This window comes from Macrotis lagotis, chromosome 1 (genome assembly GCF_037893015.1).
Source record: "Macrotis lagotis isolate mMagLag1 chromosome 1, bilby.v1.9.chrom.fasta, whole genome shotgun sequence".
Classification (NCBI taxonomy): domain Eukaryota; kingdom Metazoa; phylum Chordata; class Mammalia; order Peramelemorphia; family Peramelidae; genus Macrotis; species Macrotis lagotis.
The window spans coordinates 589758092-589775180 of NC_133658.1; the positions used below are offsets into that span (position 1 = coordinate 589758092).

Sequence of the window (17089 nt, forward strand, 5' to 3'; positions counted from 1 at the left end):
GTTCTGCCAAGTGAAAAAAATTTTAAGAAAATATAATAATGAAAAACTCAGCAGTTGAAGGAATTCCAAATTAAAATGTGCTCCCCCTGGAAATAGTGAGTTCCCCCTCACTGGAGCTCTTGAAGAAAAAAAATTGAATGGCCACTGAAATAACACTGAGATTGGGCCATGAGTCACTGCTTCTCTTCAGGTCTAGGAGAGATAGCAATAGTGGGGGGGGGGGGGGAGAAAAATTATTTAAATATAAAGGAAGTATCTAATTTAATGTATTTGTTAAACCATAGGCCTCTAATTTATTTAGTGGGGGGGATGGTATCTTTTGGTTCTCCTTTATCCATTCTCTCTTTGCCTTGAATGAGATTCTTGTAAGTTATAGGGCAGTACTTTTGATAAAGATTTTCTGCCAATGTGTTGCTCCCACTAATCACAGCCTTCTTATCTTGGTTCATGTAGTTCCATAAATGCAAGGCATAGGAGTCATTGAAACTTGGTTCTACATCCCAGACCTCATAGTAACGTGTCCATTCCTTATATGAGATGGGATAAAACCTCTGGGGATGTAAGAAGGATAAATTTGGACACTTGAGGTCTTTTATCTTCTGAAAATCTGTAAGATTACATGACAGCCTCAGCATTCTTGTCATTAGTTCAGGGCCCTGGTTACCCCAAATGTTCCCATTATAATGCTCAATAAAATTTTCCATACAGTCCCAAATGAAAGGGTGATGATGGTGGAACCCAAAAACCCCATTGCTGGAGAATTTAGAAGCCTGGGCTGCCAGAAAATTATCCTCTGGAATGGGTCTGATAGAAATTATGTCAGTGTCCATGTAGATCCCACCATATTTCCAGATGAAAGCAAGCCTACAAGCATCCGAGCTGATGTGGATCCAGCTTTTTTCTGCACTGGAATTGATCTGCAGGAATATAGAGAAATTAATCTTCTGAAAAAACAAAGCTAAATTTTTTTAGTTTAAAAACAAACTACCAGGCTCAGAGTACCATTATTACAGTGGCAACTTACAAAGAACCAAATAATCAAAAGAAAACAATTTTATATTTGAAGAGATCATCTCATCCAAATCTCTCATTGTAAGATCTAAGTCTGTATAATTTGTCCAAGAAGAGATGATCTACAGTTGTTTGTCCTTCTTTCTCAGAAAACCAATGATATCACAAGTGTGACGCCCTGACTTACACATGAATTAGATTTAAGTGATGCAGAGCTGTGTAGTCATTGGCCTCATCCTCTCCTCCAGATTCAGAGAAGTCCAGTAGCAAGACAAAGGTCACAATGACTGGCAATGGCCCAGGATGCAGTAGTGACCTTGGCTCTTCTAAATTAAGGTCTTTCCAAGTTCTTAGTTTATATGTGCAAATGCATTAAGCCCAGGTGTTACCAGCAGTTGTCAGAACCCATGACAACTTGGAAGATCTGTTTGTGAACTAGAAAGGACTGCAATGGAACTGGGGGAAGCATGAGCTCTTTGCAAACTCAGATACCATCTCTATCAATACACTTATTTGAAATGATGTTTGATAACCTATGCTTCTCTTAATTGTTAAGCTAGGTTGTATCTCACAAAGTTGCAAGTCTTCATGCAACCCAGTATTCTGAGGTTATCATCATAATTACAGGTAAAATTGCCAATAGTTTTGTTGCCTCTTGCAGACCTACCTTAAGGGAAAAATGTAACCTGTCTTAATCTGTTTCCTTATTTGTAAAAATGATATAAAAACCCATATTACTTGCTTCAGCAGTTGTGAATCTTAACTAAGATGATCTATTTAAAGACTTTGCATATTTTAGAACTGCATATAGGTGTCTGTTATTATCATTTTCAGTCCCCTCATTTTTTATTCATGGTAGTTGTGAGGATGACAATAGTCTAAGAGGCAATGAAGTAATGTAATGGCTAAAGTCCTGGACTCCAAGACCTGAGTTAAAATTCTACCTTAGACATTAGCTAGTAGTGACACTGTTGCAAATTACTTAATCCTCTTTTAGTCTCAGCTTCACCATCTGTAAAATGGAATCAATGATAGCACCCACCTCCCAGGGTTGCTGTGAGGACCAAAGTCAAGAACATATGGAAAGCATTTGTAAACCTTAAAATGCTCTAAAAATAATTATTAGTCAATCTTATTAAATCCTGGAACCCAAGAAAATGGTGAACCTGAAATTCAGCATTATTATTTATAGCAATGTCCTATTAGAAACTGTATGGACAATGTCATTTGGCAGGTTACCTATTTAATTGAAAATTTGCTTATTTATCATGCATTGCAGGTGGCAAAGAGAAATTCCATTTCCTAAATCCCCTTAACATCAAGAATTTCTTAGTCATTTCTTAGTTGGACCTAATGACATGTAGCATTATCACTTGATACTTCCTAAATTTGCTTCATTTAAATTATTTTAATATGCAATATATCATCCTCAAGAAGGAAGAAAAACAAATAAACAATAACAACCACCAAAACAGAAAGATAAGATTACTAAGTGTTGCATTGACCTGCAAGAGACATAGAAATTCTTCCCAGATTCTAGCAATCATAAAAAATAAATAAACCCAGTTTTCACAAAGAAAAAAGAATATATATAAAATATATACATATATAAACTAAAAGAAAAATAACAATTTTAGAAATATCTTGTACAGTAAGAGACAAGATAGTAGCCCCTTTTCCTTTCCTTTCCCATTTCATTAACTAAGGAAAATAAACTCTGCCTGTCACATTTGAATATACATGGTGATGACAGAGCCAGCAACAGAGAGGAATTGAACAATGAAAAAGAGATAGAATTTTTTACCTTCATCAAAGATATGGAAAAACTGCAGGGTTCTGTAATGCTTTATCAGTCAGGATGGAGAAATGAAGACTTAGGGTAATTATACTAGAGAGCCATCAGGAGTGGCAGAAAGAAGGAAAGGAAAATTTAAAGAGTGGGAGTAAAGAAGAGAGAATGTGTGTGTGTGTGTGTGTGTGTGAGAGAGAGAGAGAGAGAGAGAGAGAGAGAGAGAGAGAGAGAGAGAGATTTCCCTCCTTTTCTCCTTCCCCTTTCTCTATTCTCAAGCACTAGGAAATAGAGAGCAATAGTATTATACAGGACTTATGAAGAAGAGATAATCACAGGGAGTTTCAAAGGTAGTACCTCAAATGACAAGGTGTATAAACATAATGAAAGACCAGCCAATATTGCTCAGTCTTGGGAATTATCATGTCCAGTGAACCTGCTTCAGTAAGTGCCTGATGATCTGAAACGGAAGGGCCCTTGTTCTCCATTTTTAAGTATATGCAGATATTTTTTTACTATTTCTAGTTCATTAAACTCATGATAAGGAAATGAGCTTTTATCGGCTGCTTAGTCAGAATTGCCTGCATTCAAAAGGAACACAGCAGGAAGAGCAAGCCTCTCTGTTCTCATTGATGTTTGGAACAAGGTGAGTTATAAGCCTACAGGTAGAAAGACAGTAGTAGTCATGGGAGTAGTTTTCTGTTGACAGGTATTTTTTCCCCAACCAGGACTTATATATGGTCAAAGGTGAACATGGCACCCCTGTTTCTTTTCTTCTCTGAATTTATTCTTTCCTAACATTAGGTGAAGAGCTAAGACATGTTGGAGATAGGATAGACTAGGTCATGAACTCCTGAGATATTAAAAGGTATGGATGATAACTCTTTCCAGACTAGAATTTGCCATCAGTGAAGCTACAAGTAACCATTTGTAGTACTAAGCCAAGCAGTGAATCAAACCAGCAATGGAGACATTGTTTTCTGGAGAAATTTAATGAGAATTTGAAAATAAACTTGACTGGGCAAATAGTTTATTGTAAATGTTTTAAATTTGAGCCCATTCTCCCCAGGGATGAAGCTGACAGAGGAGAAAATGTGCCTTAGTTCAAGGGGTTGTATTTGTATCTGTTGTTGTTACATCTTTTTTAGTAATCATCCCTACATTTGAAAAGTTTATTGATATTAATTTGTTAAATGATATTGGGATACTAATCACTGGCACATTTAATTATAAGAATGGGATACTAGCAGCAACTGGTGATTGATACACTTGAAGGAAGTCCAAGATGATAACATTAGAAAAATGTACCCAACCCCTCAACAGTACCCCTATAAACCAGAGGGAAAAATATAGGCTTGTTCAGGAATCAGTCAGAGGAAAAAATCCCATCCCTCAAATCTTTCTAGGTCCAAAGAGAGTCTTTGGCACAAGAATTATTTTCTTTTATACCCTTTGAACACTTACTTGAGTATACCATGAGAATAGAGGTGTCTCCTGTAGCAAAGTTTCCATATCAAGAGGGAAAAAGAAGACATTCCTGATTGCTGATAAGAGGGAAAAGCTTGGGTAGGTAGCATTTAATGGCAAATAAGTAGAATTATTATCTAGTCCTTTCATTAAAAAAATAATAGACCTTTCAGGATATATTCTAGCTGCAGATTCTACAGCACATGAAACTAAGGGAGAAGGCTCCAGGCGATCAGTGGTCTCCAGGAATACAATGCTTCTTCGTCTCAAAATATTCTCAGGTTTCATCATGGTCTTGTATGTAGGTATGCAGGAAAAGAAACATCTGGGTTTCAGAGTCATTTCATACAGGAATCCACAAGCAAATAATAGCAAAAAGACTGAAAGGGAGATCTGGAACTCCTTCAGCATTGTTTTTTCTTCATAGACCTTTTTCTTTAAAATAAGAAAACAAATTGAAAATTATCTTAGGTACTGGCTTAAAAACTATTAATATCCCATTCATCTTAGAGGTAGCAAGGAGTAATGGATAAAGTAAAGGACTTTAAATCAGGAAGACTAGGATTCAAATCCTACCATACAAGGGCTGTGTGCGACACAAGAAGGAAAAGGAAAATGGAAAGGATGGGAGTAAAGAGAGGAAGAAAGAGAAGAGAGGAGAGGAGGGGAGGGGAGGGGAGTGGAAGGGAGGGAAGGGAAGGGAAGGGAGGGGTAGGGAGGGGAGGGGATGGCAGGGGAGGGGAGAGATGAAATGAATGTCAAAGGAAAGAGAAGAGATAGAGAGACCCTGAGCAAATCACTCAACCTCACTAAACATTAGTTTCCCCATCCATAAAATTAAGGGGGTCTACTAGTTAACTTTTTAGGTTACTTCCAGCTCTAAATTTATGTTCCTATGTTCTTATTCTCTTGCAAGTTTTTAATTTATTCAATAAAGCAACAAAATTCACACACTAGAATTCTTTAAAGTCCTTTGGCCCAGGAAATGACCCACAGCTGTTAATTCATTAAGAACAGGTCTTACTTGTGGCAGAAAAGTAAATTAAATTTTGTCCTTTTTTATTCATTTCCACTAATTATGTAGTGAATAAAGTTCTAAACATAGAGTAAAGAAGACCTGAGTTCCAATGAGACAATATTAAAAAAAAAAAAACCAGTACAGTGACTAGCATATATTAGGCATTGTATAAAAGCATATTCATTCTCCCTTTCCTTTCTATTTTTCTTCTCCCTTTTAACACTAAGGAGGTTATTAACAACATAGCACTGACAGCATTATTTGTGAAAAGAAAATATTAGAGTCAAAAGTATTATGGAATGAGTGGGTGAAGTAGGGTTTGTCAATGTAATATAATATTATTTTGCTAAAAGGAGCCACAAATATAAGAATTTAAGGAAATATGGGAAGACTTTTATGAGATAATGCAATATGAAGGAAACAAAGCCAAAAGAATATCATCTTCTTGAGGACAGGATTGATTTCATGTTTGCTTTCCTATCTCAGTGCCTTTCATCAAATTGAATTTAGAATAATATACAGCATAATATTAACAATAGAAATAAAGTCATCATTGAGAGGCAACAAAATTCCAGTCAAGTACTAAAGTATCATACTATCCAAGTTAAAGGACACATCTCTTTCCTATGATGACAATCAATGAATTAACCATTTTCAGAGATTATACTGGAGAAGGAAAACATTGGAAAAGGGAATAGAATTTGGTGTTTGAGTGAATGTTTGAAAGTATCTATAGTATCAAAATAAATTATATCAGTTATTTTAAGGTTTATATATCTTGTGGAATGACAAATAGAAAGAATTCAGGGAAGCACAGGAAGAATATGAAATAGGGGCAGCTAGGTGGCACAGTGGATACAGCACTGGCCCTGGAGGACTTGTGTTCAAATTTGACCTCAGACATTTAATTACATAGCTGTGTGACTGTGGGTAGGTCACTTAAACTCATTGCCTTGCCAAAAAAAAAAAATACAAAACAAAGCAGAGTGAGGAAAGTAAAGCCAACAACGAAAAGAAACAAAACTTAGGTAAAGGACAGTGTTGGTGACAAATGATTAAATTGAAAGCATATATATGTTTTTCCTCTCCCATAACAATTGACAGACTACAAGACTTAAAAGTGTCTTGAAGGGGCAGCTAGGTGATGCAGTGGATAAAGCACCAGCCCTGGAGTCAGGAGTACCTGCGTTCAAATCCAGTCTCAGACACTTAATAATTACCTAGCTGTGTGGCCTTGGGCAAGCCACTTAACCCCATTGCCTTGAAAAATCTTAATAAAAAAAAGTGTCTTGAACTATCAATTTTAATTATTCTATTATCACTGATTCTATGTACTTGTTACTATGTAACATGTTGGGGGTAAGGGTTTGAGTGTTTGAGGGGAAGTGTCTATTGTATTAAATCAAAATGCATCAGTACATTTTTTTCTTTTTTTTTTTCAGAAAGATTTTATTTGAGTTTTACAATTCCCCCCCCATTCTTACCTCCCTCCCCCCACAGAAGGCATTCTGTTAGACTTTACATTGGTTCCATGTTATACATTGATCTCAGTTGAATGTGATGACAGAGAAATCATATCCTTAAGGAAGGAAAAATAAAGTATGCGATAGTAAAATTACATAATAATATAATGCTTTTTTTTCTAATTTGAAAGTAATAGTCTTGGGTCTTTGTTCAAAATCCATAATTCTTTTTCTGGATACAGATGGGATTCTCCATTGAAGACAGTTCCAAATTGTCCCTGATTGTTGCGCTGATGGAATGAGCAAGTCCATTAAGGTTGATCATTGCTCCCATGTTGCTGTTAGGGTGTACAATGTTTTTCTGGTTCTGCTCATCTCACTCAGCATCAGTTCATGAAAATCCCTCCAGGCTTCCCTGAAATCTCATCCCTCCTGGTTTCTAATAGAACAATAGTGTTCCATGACATACATATACCACAGTTTGCTAAGCCATTCCCCAGTTGAACAACATTTACTTGATTTCCAATTTTTTTTTGCCACCACAAACAGGGCTGCTATGAATATTTTTGTACAAGTGATGTTTTTACCCTTTTTCATCATCTCTTCAGGGTATAGACCCAGTAGTGGTATTGCTGGATCAAAGGGTATATACATTTTTGTTGCCCTTTGAGTATAGTTCCAAATTGCTCCCCAGAAAGGTTGGATGAGTTTACAGCTCCACCAACAATGTAATAGTGTCCCAGATTTCCCACATCCCTTCCAACATTGATCATTGTCCTTTCTGGTCATATTGGTCAGTCTGAGAGGTGTGAGGTGGTACTCAGAGATGCTTTAATTTGCATTTCTCTACTAAGTAATGATTTGGAGCAATTTTTTCATATGACTATGGATCACTTTGATTTCCTCAGCTATAAATTGCCTTTGCATATCCTTTGACCATTTGTCAATTGGAGAGTGGCTTGTTCTTTTTGAAAATTTGACTCAGTTCTCTATATTTTTAGAAATGAGTCCTTTGTCAGAAATATTAGTTGCAAAAATTGTTTTCCAATTTACTACATTTCTTTTGATCTTGGTTACAGTGGTTTTGTCTGTGCAAAAGCTTTTTAATTTAATGTAATCAAAATTATCTAGTTTTTTTTTTGTTGTTTTTTTAGATTTTGCAAGGCAATGGAGTTAAGTGGCTTGCCCAAGGCCACATGGCTAAGTAATTATTAAGTGTCTGAGGCTGGATTTGAACTCAGGTACTCCTGACTCCAAGGCCAGTGCTCTATCCACTGCACCACCTAGCCATCCTTATCTAGTTTGTTTTTAATGATGTTCCCTATCTCTTCCTTGGTCATAAACTGTTTCCCCTTCCATAGATCTGACAAGTAAACTACTCCTTGATCTTCTAGGTGCTTATAGTATTGTTTTTTTATGTCTAAATGCTGTATCCATTTGGATCTTATCTTGGTATAGGGTGTGAGGTGTTAGTCTACATCAGTACATTTTAATCTGGTGCCTTAGATCACTCGGTCACCCTGACAGCTGGCTACATCAGTACATTTTAAAGGAAAAACCACTACTTAAGAAAGAACCTTATCAATGCAATTGCCAACCATTATTCCAGACATCTGATAATAAAGAAAGTTGCCTAGAGAAGCAAACAGAACCAGGAGAATACTGTACATGGTAATTGCAATTTTGTTCAATAAAGAATTTTGAATGACATAGTTACTCTTAGCAATACAATGACCCAAGGGATTGGGACTGGTGATGAAGCACACACTATACCTCCAGAGAAAGAACTGATATTGATTGAATACAAACTAAAGCATGCCACTTTTCACCTTTTACTTTCATTTTTTTCTTTTATTCAAGTTTTCTTCTACAAAATGACTAATATGAAAATGTTTTACATAATTGCACATGTTTAATAACCTGTATCTGATTTCTTATCATCTCAAGGAGGGGAAAGGGAGGGAGGGAGGAAGGGAAGGAGGAAGGGAAGGAAGGATAGAATTTGGAACTCAAAACTTTAAATTAAAATGATTAAAAATTAAAAAAAATAAAGAATACTTCCACTCCCAGATGAGAAAAACTGAAGCAAATAGGGTCAATGACTTGCTCAGGGTTAAACAGTTAGAAAGTGTCTGAGATCAGATTTTAACTCAGAAAGATGAGCCTTCCCAAGTCCAGATCTTTTGTGTTATCTACTGTACTACCTACTTGCTCTATATAGAGATGAGGAGGCCTCTACTTGAGTTCAATGTTACTATATACCAGTTGAACATCCTTGTTATATGTGTATGTATATATCTATACATATATAGCATGTATATATATATCTTCATAAACATATGTATATTTGCATTTGGGTTTGTATGTATATATCTTCCTCCTTTGCAAAGCTAGGGAATGATAAGTACAGAACACTATTTTTGTATTAATACTCAATTGGCATGTTTGCTTAGTATTGCTAAACTGCTTCTCTTGTAAAAAAATAACTCTAGGTAAAAGAAGAAAGAAAAGGGGGAGGGAGAGAGAGAATTCTTTTCAATTTTAAACAACCATTTGAAAGGTTGCCCCAAATCTCTAAAAATCAGAAATACAAATCAAAACAATTCTGAGGTTTCACCTCACTCCAACAATTTGATAAAAATAATAAAAATAGGAATAATCAATGTTGGAAGAACTTCATGAATACCAACACATTAATATATAGCATTAGAGGAATCTTTTTTTAAGTGCTAAGAATATCACTTTGATCCAAAGATCCTTCTCCCATATATTTAACCCAAGAGGTCAAAGACAATAAAGAAAGGCCCTATGGTCAAACCAAAATAACTACAGCACTTTTGAAGCATCAAAGAACTGGAAAGAAGCTTAATTGTCAGCAATTCTGAAATGACTAAATAAATTATGGTGCATGCATATAATGGAAGTTTCTATGTCATAAGTGATGACTATGAAGAATTCAGATAAATGCAAGAAAACTTAAATGCACTAATACAAAATGAAGCAAACAGAATCAAGAAAAGTATATATGAATGTGTGTGTGTATGTGTGTGTATGTGTGTGTGTGTGTGTGTGTGTGTGTGTATATATATATATATATAGAGAGAGAGAGAGAGAGAGAGAGAGATTACAAATATGTAAGTAGAAAGAAAAGAGTAAAGAAAGGAAGGGAAGGAAAAGAAGAGAAATGAAAATTAAAAAGGAAATAAAACAGTATAATTAGAATTATTTAGTTTGGTCCTGAAAAAGAGGAGAAAACACATAATCCTCCATTCTTTGAGGAGGTGGGAGAATTGATGATGGATATGAAATCAGAGTTAGTTAATATATTGCTAAATTTGGCTGAACTGCTTTTTCCTTTTTCTTTGTTTCAAAAAGATGAAGGAAAAGACACCTTCAAAAATAAAAGTTATATAAAAATTTTTTTTATTTTAAAAGAAATAAAATGCAGACTATTTTGCATAAAGCACATAGAGAAGTTCCCACAATTCCTTTTTAGTGTTGGGCTATGGAATTATGTATTGAAGAACAAATAAATAAAGTAACCCAAAGTCATCCTATCCCTGGTCATGAATTACTATTAACATTATCAACCCTTGTAAGGTACAATACTGACATAGGTTAGGGGTAAAGGAACTATAACTCAATTTTTCTGGATCTAGATACAAAAGATCTAGTGTAATTTCCTAAAAGAAGGAATAAGGGATAGCTGGGTGGTATGGTGAATAACACACCAGCCTTGGACTTAGTGCTACAAGCCACAGAGAAAGTAAAGGTCTCCACTGGGGATGGTGGAAAAGGGTTACCCAAAAGAAGGAGAAAGAAACTCTTGACTTTTATAGGTTCAGTGTCTTAGAAAGTCCTTTCTGTGCTCTCTTAATTCTGATTGCTTAAAAAATGGATAATGTTCAGTTTCAGGACCACATCCAGATGGTAACCACACCATACTGAGAACTGGGAATATTTCACCAAGAGAAGGCTTGGGACTAGCATGATAGTAGTCTTTAAACAGTTGGATAGTTAGCACTGAAAGAAAGATTTATCATATTCTGCATAGCACTGGAAAACAAAAATATAACCAATGGATGAAAGTTATGGGTGGTGGGTTTCAGTTCAATAGAATGAAGTACTTCCTAATATTTAGAGATGTTCAAAAATAAGAGATGCTTCCTCAAAAGACAGCAAGTTCCCCAACAGTAGAAATCTGCAAACAGAAAATGCATGCCCACTTGTGGGTACTTCAAAGAAGAATCTTGCATAGACTAGATATAAGTTGAATTAGTTAACTCCTAAAGTTCCTTATAACTCTGAAGTTTCTCAATGTAAAGACTGACAGATTGCTTTCTGTGGGAGGGTAGGGGGAGGGAAGATTGGGGGAAAAATTGTAAAACTCAAAATAAATAAAATACTTAATTTAAAAAAATTAAAATTAAAAAAGAAAAAAAAGAAACATAGAGTCCGTGAATTTCAGAAGAACCTGGAAGGGCTTGCATGAAGTGAAGTGAGTAGAAATAAGAGAACATTGCTCATGGCAACAGCAACATTGTACAATGATCAACTATGAATGGCTTAGCTATTTTCAGCAATGCAATGATACAAGACAAATCTGAAGGTATCATGATTAAAAACTGCTATCCACCTCCAGATAAAGAAATAATGGAGTCTGAATAAAGATCAAAGCATACTATTTTCACTTTATTTTTTTTCATAGTTCTTTTTTAGCTTATGGTCTGTTTCTTTCACAAAATGTCTAACAAAGAAGCATGTTTTACATGACTGAACATAAATAATCTATATTAAAGTATTTACTGATTTAGGGAGGGAGGAGGCAAAGGAGGGAAGGAAAACATTTGGAACCCCAAATTTTTTTTAAAAAACATTAAATTTTGGGGTGGAGCCAAGATGGCGACAAGAGTGGATCCTGTCCTAGGTGCTCTCTCATAAATCTTTGAAACTAAGGATTCTAACTAAATTTTCAAGAGACAGAACCCACAGAGAGACCCAATGAGGCAGTTCTCCTACTCAAGGTAACCTGGAAAAGAGCAGAAAGGCTCTGCTCCCTGGGGTTGAAGGGGCGGCCTGCCAGAGGGGTGGCCCACCAGAGTGAAAGAAAACTTCAGCCTCCCAGAGGCAGCCCCAGGGCACTGGAAGCCATGGCTCACAGCAGCGGGGGAGTTTCCTGATCTATGCCACGGGGAGCACCGGGCACAACTTGGGGGAACAGTGGGAGGACCTCTGCCAGAGCGAGCACGTGAAGCCCAGCCCTCAGGGCACACAGCAAGCAACTTGGTCATGCTGCAGCCCAGATCCAGCAACAGTAAGCAGAAGCCAGTAAACAGGAGCCCCCAGAGCATGAGTGCTGAGCCTAGGGAAGGAGCAGAGAGAAACTGCCGAGCTCTGTCCTCTGTCCCTGAAACAGGACTCTAGGGTTCTGACCACATTCAGATCCTGATCGTAGTCTAGGCCCCCCCCATAGAACAGCAAGGCCCCCCCCACCTCAGCCCCATGGCAAAGGGGGGGGGGTTTATGGTCATCCACAGACCAGGAGGGAAGACAGAGCCTCACACACTGAGACCCTTGTGGGAGTGTCCCAAAAGCTCAGGAAGCACGCCAAAAACAGGCTTAGGCTGGGAAAATGAGCAAGCAGAGAAAAGAGAGAAACACCATTGAGAAATACAATATCTATGAGCCCAAGAAGGATCAGTATACTCAGTCTGAAGATGAGGAAACACAAGCTCCTGCATCTAAAGACTCCAAGAAAAACAGAAACTGGGATCAGGCTATGACAGAGCTCAAAAAAGACTTTGAAAATCAAATGAGGGAGTTAGAAGAAAAAATGGGAAAAGAAAGGAGAGAGATGCAGGAATAATATGAAAATGAAGTCAGCAGCCTAGTCAAGGAAATCCAAAAAAATGCTGAAGAAAATAGCATGCTAAAAACTAGCTTAGGTCAAATGGATAAAACAGTTCAAAAAATTATTGAGGAGAATGCTTTAAAAAGCAAAATTAGCCAGATGGAAAAAGAGATAAGAAAACTTTCTGAGGAGAACAAATCCCTCAGACAAAGAATAGAATTCAGGGAGATCGATGAATTTACCAGAAATCAGGAATCAATACTTCAAAACCAAAAAAGTGAAAAATTAGAAGAAAATGTGAAAGATCTCATTGAAAAAACAACTGATATGGAAAACAGACTTAGGAAAGATAATTTAAAAATTATTGGAATGCCTGAAAGTCATGATCAGGAAAAGAGCCTTGACATCATTTTCAAAGAATTACTACAGGAAAATTGCCCTGATATTCTAGAAGCAGAGGGCAAAATAGAAATGGAGAGAATCCACTGATCCCCCTGAGAAAGAGATCCCAAAAAAACAACCCCTAGGAATATTATAGCCAAGTTCCAGAACTCCCAAGTCAAAGAGAAAATACTACAAGCAGCCAGGACACAATTCAAATATCATGGAGCTGCAGTCAGGATCACACAGGACTTAGCAGCAACTACATTGGAAGCTCCTAGGGCTTGGAATATAATATACCAGAAGGCAAAAGAGCTTAGAATGCAGCCAAGAATGAACTACCCAGCAAGGCTGAATGTCCTCTTCCAGGGAAAAAAGATGGACTTTCAATGAACCAGGGGAATTTCAAATGTTCCTGTTGGAATGGCCAGAGCTGAATAGAAGGTTTAATCTTCAGATAGAGGACTCAGGTGAAGCATAGAGATTAGAGGAGAAGCGGAAAATATGAGGGACTTAATGATGATGAACTGCATGTATTCCTGCATAGAAAAATGACACTGTAAAAAAAGGTGGCTTAGCCCTACCTGATCTAAAATTATATTATAAAGCATCAGTCATCAAAACTGTTTGGTATTGGCTAGGAAATAGAGTGGTGGACCAGTGGAATAGACTAGGAGTAAAAGCAGATGATTACAGTAATCTCCTGTTTGATAAACCCAAAGAGTCCGGCCATTGGGATAAAAACTCCCCCTTTGATAAAAACTGCTGGGATAATTGGAAGTTAGTATGGAAGAAACTTAGATTAGACCAACACCTCACACCCTTTACCAAGATAAGATCCAAATGGTTACAGGATTTAGACATAAAAAAAAATATTACAAGCAAATTAGAAGATCAAGGATTACTTTACCTGTCAGATCTATGGAAAGGGGAGCAGTTTATGACTAAGGAAGAGTTGGAGAACATCACCAAAAACCAATTAGATGATTTCAATTACATTAATTTAAAAGGCTTTTGCACAGATAAAACCAATGTAATCAAGATCAAAAGAAATGTAGTAAATTGGGAAACAATCTTTACAACTAATGATTCTGACAAAGGACTCATTTCTAAAATATACAGAGAACTGAGTTATATTTTTAAAACAAAAAGCCATTCCCCAATTGACAAATGGTCAAAGGATATGCAAAGGCAATTTACAGATGAGGAGATCAAAGCAATCCATAGACATATGAAAAAATGCACTAAATCATTAATTATTAGAGAAATGCAAATTAAAGCTTCTCTGAGGTACCACCTCACACCGCTCAGATTGGCCAATATGACCAGGAAGGATAATGATCATTGTTGGAAGGGTTGTGGGAAATCTGGGACACTATTACACTGTTGGTGGAGCTGTGAACTCATCCAACCCCTCTGGAGAGTTATTTGGAACTATGCCCAAAGGGCAACAAAAATGTGCATACCCTTTGACCCAGCAATACCACTACTGGGTCTATACCCTGAAGAGATGATGAAAAAGGGTAAAAACATTACTTGTACAAAAATATTTATAGCAGCCCTGTTTGTGGTGGCAAAAAAATTGGAAATCAAGTAAATGTTGTTCAGCTGGGGAATGGCTTAGCAAAGTGTGGTATATGTATGTCATGGAACACTATTGTTCTATTAGAAACCAGGAGGGATGGGATTTCAGGGAAGCCTGGAGGGATTTGCATGAATTGATGCTAAGTGAGATGAGCAGAACCAGAAAGACACTGTACACCCTAACAGCAACATGGGAGTGATGTTCAAGCTTGAAGGACTCGCTCATTCCATCAGTGCAACAATCAGGAACAATTTTGGGCTGTCTGCAAAGGAGAATACCATCTGTATCCATATAAGGAGATGTGGAGTTTAAACAAAGTTCAAGGACTATTCCCTTTAATTTAGAAAAAAACAGATATCTTATTGTCTGATCTTGTCACCTCTTAGACTTCTCTTCTCTTCTTTAAGGATATGATTTCTCTCTCATCACACCCAATTTGGATCAAGGTACAACATGGAAACAAAGTAAAGACTTACAGAGTGCTTTCTGTGGAGGGGGGGGAAGCAAGATAGGGGGGAAAATTGTAAAACTCAAAAAATATCTTTAATAAAAATTAATTTTAAAAAATGACACTGATAATACTCATATGAACCTTCTCAGTTAATAGAGCAGGTAGAGGGAGCTTTTATAGTTGAAGCACAGGAGAAAGCTGAATTCGAAGATAAAATATGGAGTAAAAATGGAGTCAATAGAAAAAAGGGAAATGTAATGGGAGAAAGAAAAAGGAGAGGGGGAATAGGCCAAGATATTTCATATAATAAGATTTTTCTTTATTACAATGAGCTACTGCAATGATATGGAAGGGGGGAAGGCAAGGGGGAATGAGGGAATCTTCACTCTCATCAGAGGTGGTTAGGAGAGGAAACAGCATATATACTCAATGGGGTATAGGCATCTGGAGTAAGAAGGAGCGGGGGGAAAGGGGGGAGGGGGGATGATGTGAGTGATGGAGGAGAGGATGGACCATGGGGGGAGAGTGGTCAGATATAACACGTTTTCCTTTTTACTTCTTGCAAGGGGCTGGGATTGGAAGGCCTGTCCAGAACCATAGGGCCAGGTGGATGCTGGGCCTAAGGGGTGGTATGGGGGCTCAGGGCCTCTTGGCCCCAGGACCAGGGATCTGTCTGCTGCTCCACTCAGCTACGCTACAGCAGAGTCAGAGTGAAAGAAGAGGGAAAATATAGTACATGATAGTGGAGAAATACGAAAGGAGAGAGTTGCGATCAGCAATGGCAACAGTTGGAAGTAACTTTTGCCATGGACTTCTCATAAAGAATGTGACCCACTCACGACAGAGTTGTAAGGCAAATGGGGCTGGGTGGCCCACCTGGGGCCACATAGCAGGGTGATCGTTGGGTGTCTGAGGACAGATTTGGACCCAGGTGCTCCTGGCTCAAGGGCCAATGCTCTGTCTGCCACCTAGCCACCCCTACTATTATTACTATTTTATTTTATTTTGGGTTTTTTTTTCTTTTTTTGGTTTTTGCAGGGCAGTGGGGATCAGGCGGCTTGCATGTCACACAGCTGGGTGATTGTTGGGTATATGGGGCCGGATGTGGGCTTAGGTGCTCATGGCTCCAGGGCTGGTGCTCTGTCCACTGCACCACCTGGCCATACCTACAATTATTACTGTTATTTTTTTTAATTTTAATTTTTTTCTCTCTCCTTTACTTTAGTGCTCAAGTGAGTCTATATTTTTGGGGAGTAGGGGGGTATTTTGTTTACTCTTAAACAAGAATATTTTATTAATGTATAAAAAAATTTGTACAAAATGAGAATAAATAAATATTAAATATTAAAAAAGACATAAAAAACATTAAATTTTGTCTTTACATGTAATTCAAATAATACTATTTTAAAAACAAAAAAAAATAACTCTGAAGTTTCTAATGTTACCACTCAAAGTATAACATCTTGGGAAGAGCCCTGGATTTGGAGTCAAGAGGTGTGTGTTTGGATTCTGTCTCTGAAACTATCAATGGAACTCGGCATAAGCTCTCTGTGCTTCAGTTTCCTCATCTGTAATGCAGGAAAAAACACTTGCTCTCTTCCTGCCTCATATGGTTGTTGAAGGTAGGAGTTATTATTTTCCTTCAACCAAGATTGTTATGAAACCATACCACTATATCTTGTAAGAGAACAAGAAAGAAAGACTTATCTTTTCTATAATTCTAGTGTAATGTTAAACAGTTAAAATTCTGTTTAATTTTCTATGGCAAAAGATACTATAAATTTAAAATACTCTCCTACCACTTGGTGGCAGCATACGCTATTGAAAGGGCCATTACAGTTAGGAGAGAGACTTGATATGAGGAAACTGCCAAAAACAAACTATGCTGGAACTGATATACATACTAAAATGTTGCTCACAGTCACTCAAATAACACTTTTTTTTAAGGATTTTGCAAGGCAAATGGGGTTAAGTGGCTTGCCCAAGGCCACAGAGCTAGGTAATTATTAAGTGTCTGAGGCCAGTTCTGAAGTCAGGTACTCCTGATTCCAGGGCCAGTGCTCTATCCACTGT

The 17089-nt window shown here is 37.3% G+C and overlaps 1 protein-coding gene across 1 annotated transcript; it reads right to left on the minus strand.

Moving 5' to 3' along the window:
- Positions 1-293: 293 nt before the first annotated feature.
- A4GNT (alpha-1,4-N-acetylglucosaminyltransferase) lies at positions 294-4678 on the minus strand. Its single transcript, XM_074211590.1, has 2 exons — positions 4265-4678; positions 294-917 (listed from the first exon to the last, which is right to left on the minus strand). Exons 1-2 carry the CDS (start codon positions 4676-4678, stop codon positions 294-296), a joined length of 1038 nt encoding a protein of 345 aa, XP_074067691.1.
- Positions 4679-17089: the final 12411 nt, after the last annotated feature.